The 14,478-nt window shown below is 41.8% G+C and overlaps 1 protein-coding gene across 1 annotated transcript; it reads right to left on the minus strand.

The window, feature by feature from the left end:
• Positions 1-2,247: 2,247 nt before the first annotated feature.
• Positions 2,248-14,443, minus strand: LOC146199005 (insulin-induced gene 1 protein-like). The gene is made up of 5 exons (XM_084594469.1): positions 13,771-14,443; positions 13,254-13,375; positions 10,112-10,278; positions 7,439-7,538; positions 2,248-5,728 (listed from the first exon to the last, which is right to left on the minus strand). The coding sequence occupies exons 1-5, from the start codon at positions 13,952-13,954 to the stop codon at positions 5,681-5,683; spliced, it is 621 nt and encodes a 206-aa protein (XP_084450595.1). The 5' UTR covers positions 13,955-14,443; the 3' UTR covers positions 2,248-5,680.
• Positions 14,444-14,478: the final 35 nt, after the last annotated feature.

Below are 14,478 nucleotides of genomic sequence, written 5' to 3' on the forward strand. Positions count from 1 at the left end.
TTTTCAATTTCACTACATACTGTAGTAATGAATTAATTTGAAAGTAATAACATGTGTAGGTAAACAGTTCGGAGCCCTCTTTTTAGTTTTCCGATGCTCTTACAACATTACAACGAAGCGAAACACAAATAGCAGTTGCTTAAAAACTGTATGGTAAAATGATGTATACTTCTACTCCGACTACACATTCCTCCACTCTTGCCATTCCTTCCTCTTTGCAAGGTTGCCACCTTCCTATACCCCTTCAATTTGTTCTCATGGAAACTACCAATGCCACTTAGATAATCTAAGCGGCAATAGTGCTCCACTTGTGTCGACTACTGCAAAAACCAGGAATGGGCACTTAAAAGCCATCACTGTAATACGGTTCTCTGCATTGTAACGAATTCGTCCAGCACGTTTAGTTACACAAAGCTGCAGTAAATGGCGCAAGCTGCTATAGCAAGGAAACTGATTTACCACAGAGAGCAACATGTACCATTGTGCAGCTGAAGTATTTGACAGAATGGCATGCAATTACGGACGCTCCGCTCATGTGTAACATTGCCTTCATTGCCAAAGAAAAAATTGTGGCTGACTATGTGTGCGTCCAAATTAAGCTTTGTTGAATAACATTGTGTAAATTGAAGCAGGCCCTACCCAGCCATGTTCTTGAAGTGCTAATACACACAGTTCTCGTTATTACAACGGTGCTTATTTGTTTTGTCCAGATGGCACTATTCCAGATGTTTTTAAAGGGTATAGATACCAATTTCGCTCCACATTTTCTTAAAAATGATGAATTCAAGATTAGTATACATGGATCATCTCACGGTATTCACCTCCGACCGCCAAATAATTTATTTGAACTTCTTATAGATGCACATTCAGTGACTAGGTTATGCAGAACACGAGTGAAATGGATTATACCTGCCATTACAGAGTGTAGTCATTTCAGCTTAAAAGCAGCCTAGTCTATGTCTCAATGAATTAAAATTACATATCCGCAAATTTATTGCATTTTTTGCACCCTATGCAACCTAAACAACAACTACATGTCAAAGCCATCGTTCTGATGATGAACTGATACATTATTAAAAAATTTAATTATGAATTTAGTGGTAGCTGGTAAATACCACAAGGCAATTTATGTAAATGTTTGACACATCATTTTAAAGAAGATTTTGTTCAGTCTAAAAGTGTTGCTTTATTCAATGTAAATTCCTACAATCATTAATTATGCACTCAATGTGGTGGTTGAGACAGCTTACAATTGTACTTACCTCTGCACATTTGGCAATACAGAACTGAATCCCTGTAGCTTTTATGAACTTAGAAACCTGTCTTCTAGAAAAACAATAAGTCATGTTAAAATAATGCTTGCTCATTCAATATTTTTAAATCACACTCACATTACAATTATGCGAGTATATAATCCAGAAGCAAGAATGACCAAGTAACCATCAAAAGTGACTATGTTGTAGAAACAGTAAGTTTCTAAGAACATGTCCATTTACACAAAGCTACACAGCACTGGGCAAGCAGGTACATAAACTTTATTATACCACTTGAGGCCTGCATATATTGCTTTTAGTGAACTTCCATAATTATACAAACAGCAACAAGCACTAAAATGTGTTCAATATATGGCACACTGAGAACAGACATGAAATTTCTGATGAAATTCAATTTAATCTGCCATCATATTGAGACTTGGATAATCAAGAGAAAAACTGTTAAAACAGAACTGTACAAGTAGAGAACATTTAAATTATGTGATGATCTAAATGGAGCATATCAGCAAAAAGCTGTTATGGAGCAAGTAGCGAGTACCACACTCCATTGTATGATGGAACGCCACAGTTGTTTACAGCACAACGCTTGAGCATAAACTTGTTATGTGTACCAAATGGCTGCTTTTTTGAACTATACAGGTACTATTGGCAAAAAATGAAGTGCAAACAGTGGAATATGCGGCCAAAAGTCTAGTTTATGTCATCTGCCTGTCATCAGATACACATCTGCTCATCTGGTTTATGATAGTTTAGCCTCCCGTTTGACGCCCATATTCAAGCTTTGCCACAGAAGTGCGACCACATGCTAAGATGGAGATTATGGATCATAATTAAAGCATTTCAGGCCAGGCAGCTAAGAGCACTAACTTAACCCACGTAGCCGACAGCTACTGCCAGCAGAACAAGTTGAGTTGTAATTGATGGAAAACATGAATCCAGCACTTGAGTGGCAAACATAGAAAATGAATGTGAAAAAAAAAAAAAAAAAGAAGCAGAACTGTTTCAAACTGGATGCCAACGAACAGGCGATCTAGCTATACTTTTTCTCATGCGCTGAGCTGTTTGCATTTCATTTGTTGCCTACAGTACATACAAGCATCCAATTTGCCTTTGAATTGGTGGTTGCAAGAGGCAATCACCATATATCATATCAAACTGAAACATACATCAAATAAGGTGCATTGTGTAGATATAAACAAAAAGGAAACATATGAAATGATAAATATGATGAGGAAGCAAGTGAGCAGCTGTACAGTGTCCCTATCAATAATATGAATACAAAAAGTATTGCTTTAATAATCTGTGCGTTTGGTGCGATATTGAAACAGTATTGTGCATGTTTAAAGCGACTAAATGCAGCCCAGTATTGCAATTCCATGCATGTTTGGTCACTCAGGAAGGTATTGCGATTCGGCTGTCAGAACAGGACAGGCTATGACACCAGAATGTTGGAGGCAAAGCGGACACAGAAGCACGACCAGTGTAATGCAGCAAGGGTAGGCATTTTCCATTACACACAGGTTGCTTCAATGAAATATGATCTGAACACAGAGATATTGGTTTGGTTTTATGAGGTTTAACATCCCAAAGCGACTCAGGCTATGAGAGACGCCATAGTGGAGGGTTCTGGAAATTTCGATCACCTAGGTTCTTTCAACGTGTACTGATGTCGCACAGCACACGGGCTAGCGAGAAGCGGCTGCCGAACACAGAGAAATGTGAACAACAAAAAAATTAAATTAAAGATTCTATAGAACAGTTCACAAGCACTCAAAATTACTATCAAATTTAACCATCCTAGACAAACTGAAAGATATCCTTGTTTTTTGCTTCAACTAACCGTACACACTTTTCCTTCAGTAAATAGGCCACTATGTATTTTTGTGATGTGTGCTATGTCCAGTCACAGCCTCCTATATTATGCAAGCCCGGACGTAGGCACCGAGATCAAAGGATGCCAACTGTCAAGTTCAAGGCCAAGGCGGAAGAATGAATAGTGCTCCATTGACGTGCCTACGCTGCGACGAGATAGCAGCCACTCATGGGCGCTGTTAGTGGCAGGATGTTGCTTAACGGGCTATGCTTTCCGCCGATTCTGCTGGCATTCCTACAGAGAAACAGCATGCACGCTGAAATATTGCGACCTGTGTCAGAAATAAAACCCTGCAACATTCAAATATGTGTTTTATACAGCCCAAATTATTTCATTTCTTAACAAAAGAGACATGTGTTGTCTGCTCGAGCAGCGATGCAGATGGCACAGCAGGAGACTGCAGTGGTAAAATGCTTCGTCTGACAAAAAACTGTTTACTATCTTTGTCGCCAAGAACAATCCCTGGTTGCATAATCGGCAACTCAGCTGACGGGGGCATAGTGATATAAAGACTGACTCGCATATTTTCTTCAACTGTAACTGCCGATTAGTACCTTGATCCGCTGTCTCGAATGCTTTAGTACCTTGATCCACTGTCTCGAATGCTTTGTGAATTTGGCTATGGCAAGAAGAGCATATATTTATGGGCTCATCGGGAAGAAGTGTATTCTATCTCGCTGCAGTCCCGGCTATGTGCCCTTCAAAGAGAAGGCATTGTTATCCAGCACTCCTGAAGGCGGAATTTGAGGGGCAGGGCTGTAAACTGACGTGCCTACAGCCTAAAAAAGTTGTTCAAAACACTTGAACACGATATATGCGTCAAATGCCACATTAGGAAAAAGTCCCTCCAGAACTGGTGCTGGTCCTTGTGGTCACGCCGTGCGTAGAAAGTTAACTGCCTCACAGCGCTTTCGGACCTCTTCTACCACCGTGTGTTAGGCAGCCCGAGTGGGTAGGTGGAAGGCCTAATCACGAGTGCCACTTTGCATCAAGCAACGAAACTAGGTGCTTGCCACGACGAGGACAAGTCCGGATCAGGTGGTGCAAATCAACAGGGCCCCAACTACCCTGCTGACTCTGTTGATTTGTACCACCTCACTTGGACCTGTTCTGGCACGGTGAGGCTTTGTGTCCGCTACACCTCTGCCCACCATATCCAGACATATGAAGACTGCATGGCCCCAAGAACCAACTACAAGCGCAAGCATCGTGCCCTGCTAGACTTCATTTCGCAGTCCGGTGCCCTCCCCTCACCTAACCCACAAACTTTCCTTCTAGGCCTCAGGTCATACTTGTGAATAAAGGTTTATGAATAAATGAAGGAGTTCCGCGCTTCTCCGCAATGAGGCACACGCATCGCATGGCAAGAATCACAAAACCAGATTGCCACACAAGTGGAAGCACAGCGCATGAAACAGTCTTATGATGTGAGCGCTTTACTGCAGTGAACATCTAGTTTTTGGCGCGCCTCGCAACCAAAACGTTTAAATAACAATCTTGAATGGCCGCGCCAAAGAGGAGGACCAGGCATTGAGAATATAGGAGGCTATGGTGCAGTACATTTCGGACAGCAAGCAACGACCAACTCTTGAAGAACTAAGGCAATGAATTACGGCTACAAGCGTTCAGCACCACATCAAAATCAAACCTTTTTCTATAACTTAAGCAACATATATCAAGAAGCTAGAAATTGCCAGCTTTCATATAATATACACGTCGCCACTTTCTTTGGCCAAACAAAACCTGGTCTTCGCCTACATATGATGCTAAATTTAAACCAACAGTTTGCAGTTTTGTTAGATAAAGCAGGACTTGGAAGGCAGCAGCCCTTGCAATATAAAATTTGCTGTCAACAGCATGCACAGAATGGCTGCAAGCCAAATCTTGTTGTTGCGACTGAAGGAAGAAGGAAAAGAAAATACACGGGCCTGCTACTGGCTCTGGAGCCAGTGGAAAGACTTTTTACAACTGAATGCACAGCTTCAGATCACTCCATGAGGTTTAAATATCAACATGTCATGTAATAATGTGCAATTTGATACATGCTGTGCAAACCGCAAAAAAAAAAAAAAAAAAAAAAAAAAAAAAACATAAGTACCTATAAAGTGCTCCCACTATACCCATTATACACTGAATGTGTAAACACACAAGAAAAAGTGGAGCATGAGCCCTTGTGAGTGTTGATCGCTCAGCCATACAGCATACAACATTTGCAAAATGCAGGCTGTTCGGCTTAGATTGTTCACACTGTCCACAATAAGTGGGGAAGTCCACACAAAGACATCACCATCACGCACACACACACGTCATAGTGCAGAGTTTGTCCGCAGTCAGCATCACAGACACACGTTTCTTTCACCGAGCCGCAGACGCACACAGCTTGGCAGCGCTGCTGCTTGCACAAGTCCAGGCAAGGAACGTTCCACGTATATTTCACTGTCCTCAATTAGCCGTCCAAGCTGGTGCCACGTGCTTCACTGCAGGCCCTGAGTGGGGTCGAGCTCAGTCGTCCCAGGAACTGCCAAAGTGGATCCTATTCCTGATGCTTCTTTGAAGTTAGGGGCTCGTCAGATGACTCACCCTGCAAAGAAAAGTATGCGTTCACAAAATGGACCCAGGCCAACTAAACAACAACAACAAGGATTTCGCAAAGTTTGTACATTGTTCCCCAAAGCATGCCCACAATGCAAAACCCAGGATCTGTTCCCAAATGTCATTCGACCTCGTTGCATGCTGGTGCAAAATACATCTTACACCCTCAAAAAAATCAAATTATAAGCCCACTAACCAATGTCCATTTGCTCCAGCCTTCCACACAATACCACAACGGCTGTTCATCAAGTTAGCAAAATTCTCGTTAGATGAAAAATCGAACTCAACAACACCTATCCCTAAATCGGAATTATGTATACAGGGATAAATAGTGATCATATATATTATTTTAATTAAACAATAAAATTTAGGACAACTACATGCACCCATGCAAGAAATTTACACTCTGGATAGGCTAAACAGCTACTGCTAAAACCACCCCTATGAACTAACTACATGTCAACTGGGATGGAAGTATTACCAAATCATTTTTAAGCTTTCAGTGGCAGATGCACTGTTGTCATTGGTGCAATCACCACACTTTCAAATCAAATACATTATGGTTTGTGAGGTTTAATGTCACAAAGCGACTTAGGCTATGAAAGGTTCCACATACATTGTAGGAAAATGGTTCCATTTATGATCTGCAGTAGCTCTCATCTAGTACAAGTCACGGCCACCAAGCTCCAGCAGCTGATTCTGTCTCTCAAATCACAGCTGGTTATTCCTTTGTTATTACCTCCTTATTAAATTCCAGTTTTCTCTATTATGCATGAGATACTCAACCCAAGCTAATTTCTTTATCTTTATGTTAACTAGAATATCCCCAAGCCCACATTAAGTTTTTATTTAGTGCACTTCATATATTTTAAAACTTTAAAAATGCATTTTTCCTTTTTTTTCTCCTCCTTGTGTGCTCTCCAGGCTCTCATAATAATGTCTGAACACGAACAAACAAAACCCACTTTCTTTGCTATGACGTAAACAGTGACAAATCCTTCAATAAGTGCTGTGATTAGTCCCCTTTTGAGGACCACATTTGGCAATTACTTTTACGCACAAATGCTCTACTCAAGGCTCACCTAAGCCTTTTATATCCTCTTTAGGTCCCTAATTTGTCTCCTGCATTATCTCAATAAATCATCAGCTTCCACAATGTGATTTTATTGCGAAAGCAATACTGCTCGCACTTTCAAGCCTTCACGTTATGTTACGTCTTACGTCAGTTACGTCTTACCCACGTGACGCTGTGACATCACACCCCACGTGACACACGGGCTGGCAGGAGCTGCCAACTTGAGTCTCGTTTCACATGGAACGGTTATGACAGAATCAGCCTGCTAGGACCCTGGCATTCACGTTACCCCTATAGGTCACTAAGGCACGTTCATATGGGTTGGTTAAAGCGGGGCTTTATATGTGGGCTGAGGAAGAAGAAAAAGAGAAAAGAACGCTCGGTCACCCGCAGCCAATGCTTTCGCTCAATATTTGGTTCAGCAGCGTTGAACCCTTGTATTTTTTGTCCTTGGAATCAATAAGGTGGATTTTGTGAGCTAAGAGCTAGTATGCTTCTATAGCCAATGGTATAGTATCCCTGTCATGCTTCACATTTCAACTATATCATTTAGATAATTCATTGAGGCAGCACCTCTCGTGCACTGTACCTCTCCAAATTTGGACAAAACCCCAGTTTTCTTACCAAAGCAAGTAGCCGACCAATGTTGCCAACTGTAATGCCTCCCGAGAAGAACACACACGGAAGCCAGGACCGCACAAATGCCAGGTCCTTCTCAGAGCACCTGAAGAAAAAGACAAATTTTCAAGGCTCGAGGATGGTTTTTCACAATACTAGCAACAGGCTGAAAACTGCTATGCGGTAGTTTGTTAATTTACTTACTAATGCTACGAATAGCCTTCGAGGCATAGGAAGGCATTGCACAATGCAGTATGAATTCCCACAGCGTCTGGGACCCCCATACATTTTCCTCGAGTACACTCAAGGATAAAAACCCCTTCACATGATCTGACGATGCTGAATATATGAACTACTTCCCATCTGCACTGCATCTAAGAGGAGTATCGACGAAGTCTGGAAGAAACACTTGCAAGATGCTACTTGCGTCTTTTGTTGCAGATAATATAGCGTCAAGCTGCCAAACAAACATGTGACTGTGTTACTGCATACATGGTTTTAAAATGTGCTTCTCTTGTTGCCATAGCTGTATTAAATTTAATAGATCCTGCAAGATAAATGGTGAAGCTTTTACCCACCCTTTCTACTTTGTTCTAACAGTGGTTTTTCCTTCTTGCGTTCGGGGCCCTTTCCCTCTTGAGACATTCTTCAATTACAATTACTGTAATTCCTTTAATATAGTCAATCCTGCAGAGCCTAATTCTGACAAAGACAAAGGATTTACTAGATTGTCCACACTTTGTATACAGTATGCAGGAAGCAGTTGTGTTAGTGCTTCAGTACTAAGAATAGCACAATTCAGAAAATGTCCTCATTTTTGGAGGAATGCATGCATATGCTAAACTATCTTTTTATTGCAGGTAAAACTCCTGCAGCTGGCAACATAGACAATGACAGAGGAACTATGGGGCCGCAGTGCCTGCAACTGTGTTATTCCGGCAAATACTAGTTTGCTTGCATGATGGTGCACGTCCCTTTCTGCAGCAGCTTCAGTCTATCACTGGTGTGGCCAGCACTACCTATGGAAGCTGCTTTCAACAAGACACACATTGAAAATTTGACGTATCCAGAAAACTGTTTCTTTATTAGTGATTTTTCTAACTTCAAAGTTTACAAATGAGTTAGAAATGCAGTTTAAATAACAGATGTTGATAACATATGAAGCTTCAATAGAAAATTAATAACTGCAAGCAGGGACTACATTTTCCTGTGTCCCAAGACAGTGTGTTTCAGCTCTGCAGCGTCAACTTCATTGCCAGAAAAAGCTGTTGAGCAGTAAGAAGCACATGAATTAAGAAGTGAGATAATTAGACTGGCCAGTTCCATTTTAATGACAAGTCGGGCAAACAGCACTCTTTGCAGACGCCAATAACTGCTAGTAAGCACAAGTAAAGTCAGTCAGCTACAACAGTGAGGAAAGCATAGCAAAAAACTAACACTGAGAACAAAATACTGCATAGCCAAAATGAGGACGTGGCCTGCACAAAGAAAAATTTCAATGGACTGGTACTAGAATTCGCAGTATATATGAAGGCAACAGCGTTAAAGTCCAAATTCTACAGAAAATCCGGCGTTGTTGGTGCTGTGAGAGAGAAATCAAGGGCATGGCTATGACAAATGGTAGTTGGTAAGTATGTGGCCAGGCACTGATTGATCGGCGAGTTGTGAGATGTCATGAGACCACATGACATGGCGGGCGCTGCAAGCTTGGGTACCTTCTTTGAAATATGACGATAGAAATTGAACCCTCCATGACTTTTGGGTGAGGAGGGAGTATGACACGCTACTACTAGGCCATGCAAGCATGCCTATACAACTTGGTTAACGTGGGGTTTTATAGGTATCAATTTCAGGTGTTCTCTAGAGGCAAAAGTTCAAGGGTTAGTGAATAAGCAAGCAGAAAAATGAACAATTGTAAATATGATCTGCAAAAACACCCAGAAATAGGAGATATTAATGCTAATGCATCATATCCTTGAAGCCAGAGCTTTGTCTTCTCAATGAATTCCTTACTTTAGTCAAGGCACTAAGATATGTGAAAGTGCTATTAGGCTAGCATGCATAAAAAGATCTATTAGGAAGTCCATGGTGTACAGAGCCAACCAATCTAACATGGCCGAATGGTTCTGCTATTTCCAACTGAACATGTTCAACATTTCATAACCAATTAGTGAACACTCCGTCCTGGAATTGTATCTAAGAAGCATAACTCATCTAAAGCAAGCATGAGTGCTGCTCCTCTGCCTGTGCAAGAGGTTTTCGGGCTGCGAATGGTGCCTTTTTCTTCAACCACTTCCTTTGGCATAAGAAGTGTTCTCATAGGCACGGAGCATCTTGCAATGGTTGTGCAAGTATGTATAGTCAAGACTCATTGTCGTAACAGATAAAATGAGGTGAGCCTTGTGCAAGGGTGCATCTTATATACTACCAATATTCTTGTTTAAGGACTTTAAGTTTGAGGGATGCATCTTATACGCTGGAAAATATGGTATGAGTGCAAAAAAGGCTTTTAAAGCATGCAAGGGCAAACATACAAGACCCCCCCCCCCCCTCTCCCCCCCTGACTAAGTGCTAACCAATATTTTGCACCTGAGTTATCAGCCAGGCACCATTGCATTGTTTTCCCAATTCATCATCACAGGATAGCCCTTTCCAAAATGACAAATGAGAGGTACCCACCTTCCAATCCGGTAATAGACGAGGAAGTGGGCCACTAGTGTGGCCACAAGTGCCGTGAGAATGCTGAGGCCAAAGCCGCCCTGCGTGCGGTCACACAGCCACCATAGGCTCACTGACAGCAGCACCAGGGAGAGTGCAGGCTGCCAGTCACTCTGCAGTTCTATCTTCTGCGGTCAACGCAGTCAAGGGTCAAAACGGCTCTGGCTAGAAACTACACATAGCTGCTAGACAGCCTCACTGTGCCTCTTATAGGCTCACAAAAGTGCTTGGTCCAAGGTAACAAAATCTGGCTTACAATAAATAGCAGATAGACATAGCACAGCATGCAGGTGATATTACATGAAAGGATGTAATTCAAGAATGAATTATTTGTCAAGCAGAAAAAGCAATGTGAAAAACGTGAGACACAATACTTGCTTTATAAATGCCAAATTTGCAGTCCGACAAGGCTAGATCAGTTAGAACGCTATGCAACAGCCGACAACAGAAATCATGAATGAGATCGGCTAGCAGCCTGCACACTTCATGGCGCATAAGAACGTTTGTACCCCTGCCACACACAAAAAGAAATATTACAAAAGGCACCCGCTGTGTTAAGGTGACACTGAGGATAAATTAACTTTGCCTATATTGATAAGGTACAGCACTTTAAACACAAGGGCCACTTTAAGTAACCACAGAACCTTTATATAAAAGCTAGAAAATACCACACAAATAAGTACAGATGACACCACCAGTGGCCAGTTTCCACAGTAAAATATGCGTGTCGGCCTTGATGTTTGGGTTCAATTCCCAGAGGTTATGCAAACTCCTTCAAAACAGCAGCGAATAGTCTGTTTCAGCATAGATGTCCCGAGACTAAATTGCAGTGTTGGGAATAGTTTTGCAATTTTCTCACCCATAAGTGCACCGTGTGCTGCTGGACAAATGTGAACACAGCACTAAATTATCGACCAATTTCATTAACTAGCACGGTTTGCAAACTCATTGAACACGTGATTCATTCGCAGGTATTTAACTTTTTAGAAAAACACATCATCTTTAAATATCAACACGGCTTTCCCAAAGGGTACTCGTGTGAAACGCAACTTGCTGGTTTCATCCACGGTCTTCATTCATCTATTGATGCTGGTATTCAAGTTGACTCAATATTTATTGATTTTTCCAAAGCATTTGATAGAGTATCTCACAACCGGTTATTAGCCAAATTAACACTTCTCAATATTAACCCCTTTGTTATTGCATGGGTCAAAGATTTTCTCTGTTCCAGGTTTCAGTTTACCACTGTCAATAACCATAATTCGTCCCTCAGCCAAGTTCATTCCAGCGTTCCTCAAGGAACCGTGTTTGGCCCCTTGCTTTTCTTGATATTTATTAATGATTTACCTAACTCAGTTTCTTTTCGAACCAGACTTTTCGCTGACGATTGTGTGATTTATCGCAAAATTTATATTAACGACGATCGCCTAGCCTTTCAATCAGACCAGCATGGTGCTCTACTTGGCTTATGCAACTTAAAGTTTCTAAAACAAAATTTATGTGTTTTACTAACCGAATGTCCAGACTTCAAACAGCGTATTTAAATAACACTCCAGTTGAGTTGGTAACCACGTATAAACATTTTGGTCTTCACCTTCTTTCAGATCTAACATGGAACCACCATATTAACCTTATTCTTGCATCCGCTAATCGGTCTTTAGGTCTCTTGAAACATAACTTAAAGCATGCTCCCTCCCTCCTCCGATTACGTGCTTACACCACTCTTATTCGACCTAAAATTGAATATGCTTCGGCTATTTGGGACCCTCATCAAGTATACTTAATAAGTAACATCGAATCATTGCAGAATCGCGCAGTTAGTTTTATCTTCTCTGATTATTCACGTCATACCAGCATCACAGCCTTGAAGAAACGCGCCAATCTTCAGGATCTATGTCTCCGTCGTAAGCTTGCAAGTTTATCACTTTTTCATAAACTGTATCATCACTCAACGCTTCATAATGACCTTTTTCTTCGCCTTCTTCCATTTTTGACCGCCGCGACCATTCATTTAAAGTTAAGCGCTTTGTCATGTTGTACATCTAACTATGCACATTCATTCATACCACGTACGAAAACTGTCTGGAATGCTCTGCCTTCACATGTTGCTACCGTCACTGATGCGGTTAAATTTTATAATCTATTGGCTGCCACTATCTCTGCTTAAACTTTTTGTGTTCATTGTTAACTTACCAGTGCATCAGGTTTCTGTCTTTATTTCTGTTAACGATAATTCTCGTTTTATTTTCATGCCGTTATTTGTGAGACATTGTATAACTTATATCAACGTTACTCTCTGCCGCTCTGTTCATTTTTTATTTTATTTTTTCCCTTTTAAGCTTCAATGTTTAATTTTGTGCTTTGTATTTTTGCAAATATTCATATGCTTTTATCTGTTTTGTTGTTTCTTGTAATTGTGGTTTATTTATTTACTTTTGATTACATGTCTGTATCCCCCCCCCTATGTAATACACTCAAACTGAGGACCTTTAGGGGTATGTTGTATAAATAAATAAATTCTTAGTGTCCCTTTAAACTTTAATGTCATTCATATGGTGCAACAGAGGCAAAGTTAATTCCATTGGCTACCTTGTGTGACATTTATATAGCAGATTCACCACAACTCACCAATGAAATGTATACTTACATAAGAACTTGTCAAAACCACTATCTTGTCACATTAATAAATTATCTATAGCTTCTAGCAAAATAAAGCATCTTCATAGCAACTTTGTTGCGAATGGGATTTATTACACATTACCAGTACCTCTGCTGGCATGGTCTGATTATGATTACTTATCCAACTTGCCAACGAGAAAAATAAGGAATCTTCAGATAGAACTCTGATAGTGGAGCTGAGCAACTTTTTGCTCAGGTAGGACCAACTAGTTTTCATGGATTATCATTACTCTGCAAAATAATGTTAAATCTGACATATGTGAACAAAATCAAGAAAACAATGGAATGAACGAACTCAAGGCATTTAGTACTTAATGCCATTTCTTTGATGGAAGTACTGCATGGGTATAATTAAACTGCAATACACTGCATGCTGCAAAGCCATACATGCACCTCTGTAAAGTGGTATATGCGCAAAGGATACAGCACTGGCTTGATTGATGCCAACGAACAGAGCGATGCACTTCATAACGTCTGACCAGTGGTGCGGTATCGTTTCTTCACCAAGCTTGTGGTCCAGGCAAGGGTACAACAGACCCACCGAGACTGCAAAAAAGCCCAGCAAATTATAAGCCCTATGATCGTTGTAGTAATTTCCTAACACCAATAAAGACAAAAGCTTTCAAATAAAATTAGGAGCCACGCTAACATCGAAATCAGACGGTCCCACGCAATTCAACCGCTCATAAGCTTTCCACTGGTTGAAGTACGGGTTGAGTAAAACAAGTGAAGAGCCGGGACGTTTCAGCTACCGAAATTATGCAAGCTAGCGCAATCAGCTGCTACGGGTAAGTGAAGAAGAAATACACTAGCACCGAATCCCTAGTAACATTTTACTCAAAGGAAGAGCTTAACATTGCTCTGCCGCGAAAAGCCAGGCCAGGGGCAAGGTATGAAGGGCTAGAGAGAGAAAGAGAAAAAAAAAGAAAAGACTAACTCACCAGCTGCGGTACCACATATGGCGGGGACCCACCACGGCGACGACATGAAGACGGAGCCGATGAGATTTCGCTCAAACGCCGAGAGGCGGTACTGAATTTGAAAAAAGTCCAGCATTAGGCTGAAGAAGACTCCGACGCAGAAGAGGAACGAGACCCTCCATAAAAGACTCCTCGAGGCCATCATGTTTCTTGCCGACTGTCGCCGTTCACACTCGGAGAGAAAGACGCACCCGCACGTTACCAGTGATTTGTGGCATTCCAGCTCGGTGCAAGGCAGGTCCTTCGGAGCCGGATCTCTGTGACGTAAGGGATCTGAACGTTCACCTCTGTCGAGTGGCGCGATTGACAAGTCACACGCCTGACAATGGGTCAGCAGGCCGCCGCCGCCGCTGCGGCGTCCCGAGAAGCGAGAACACTGGGCGTTCAGCGGCCGCGCGGATGATGCCCCGTTGCCTTCGCGGGTTCGTATATCAGTTACCTTTGGTCGGGAAACTCCTCACGCGTGATCTCAGTGCAACTCTACGTCGTCTTTATCACACGGACGACGCATCGACGAGCACGTTTCTCGGGTCGTATCATTGTTTATGTTTCACTTTTAGCCTCTGGCGACTAGGAGAGCGCAAAAACAGACGATAGACAGCATCCAATCGGCGCTCAGCGGTTGGCTCGTGCGATGCCGCGGCCAATGGGAGCTCGCTGCTCCAACAC

Source organism: Amblyomma maculatum, chromosome 2 (genome assembly GCF_055883805.1).
Source record: "Amblyomma maculatum isolate TAMU_Amacu chromosome 2, ASM5588380v1, whole genome shotgun sequence".
NCBI classification, from domain to species: domain Eukaryota; kingdom Metazoa; phylum Arthropoda; class Arachnida; order Ixodida; family Ixodidae; genus Amblyomma; species Amblyomma maculatum.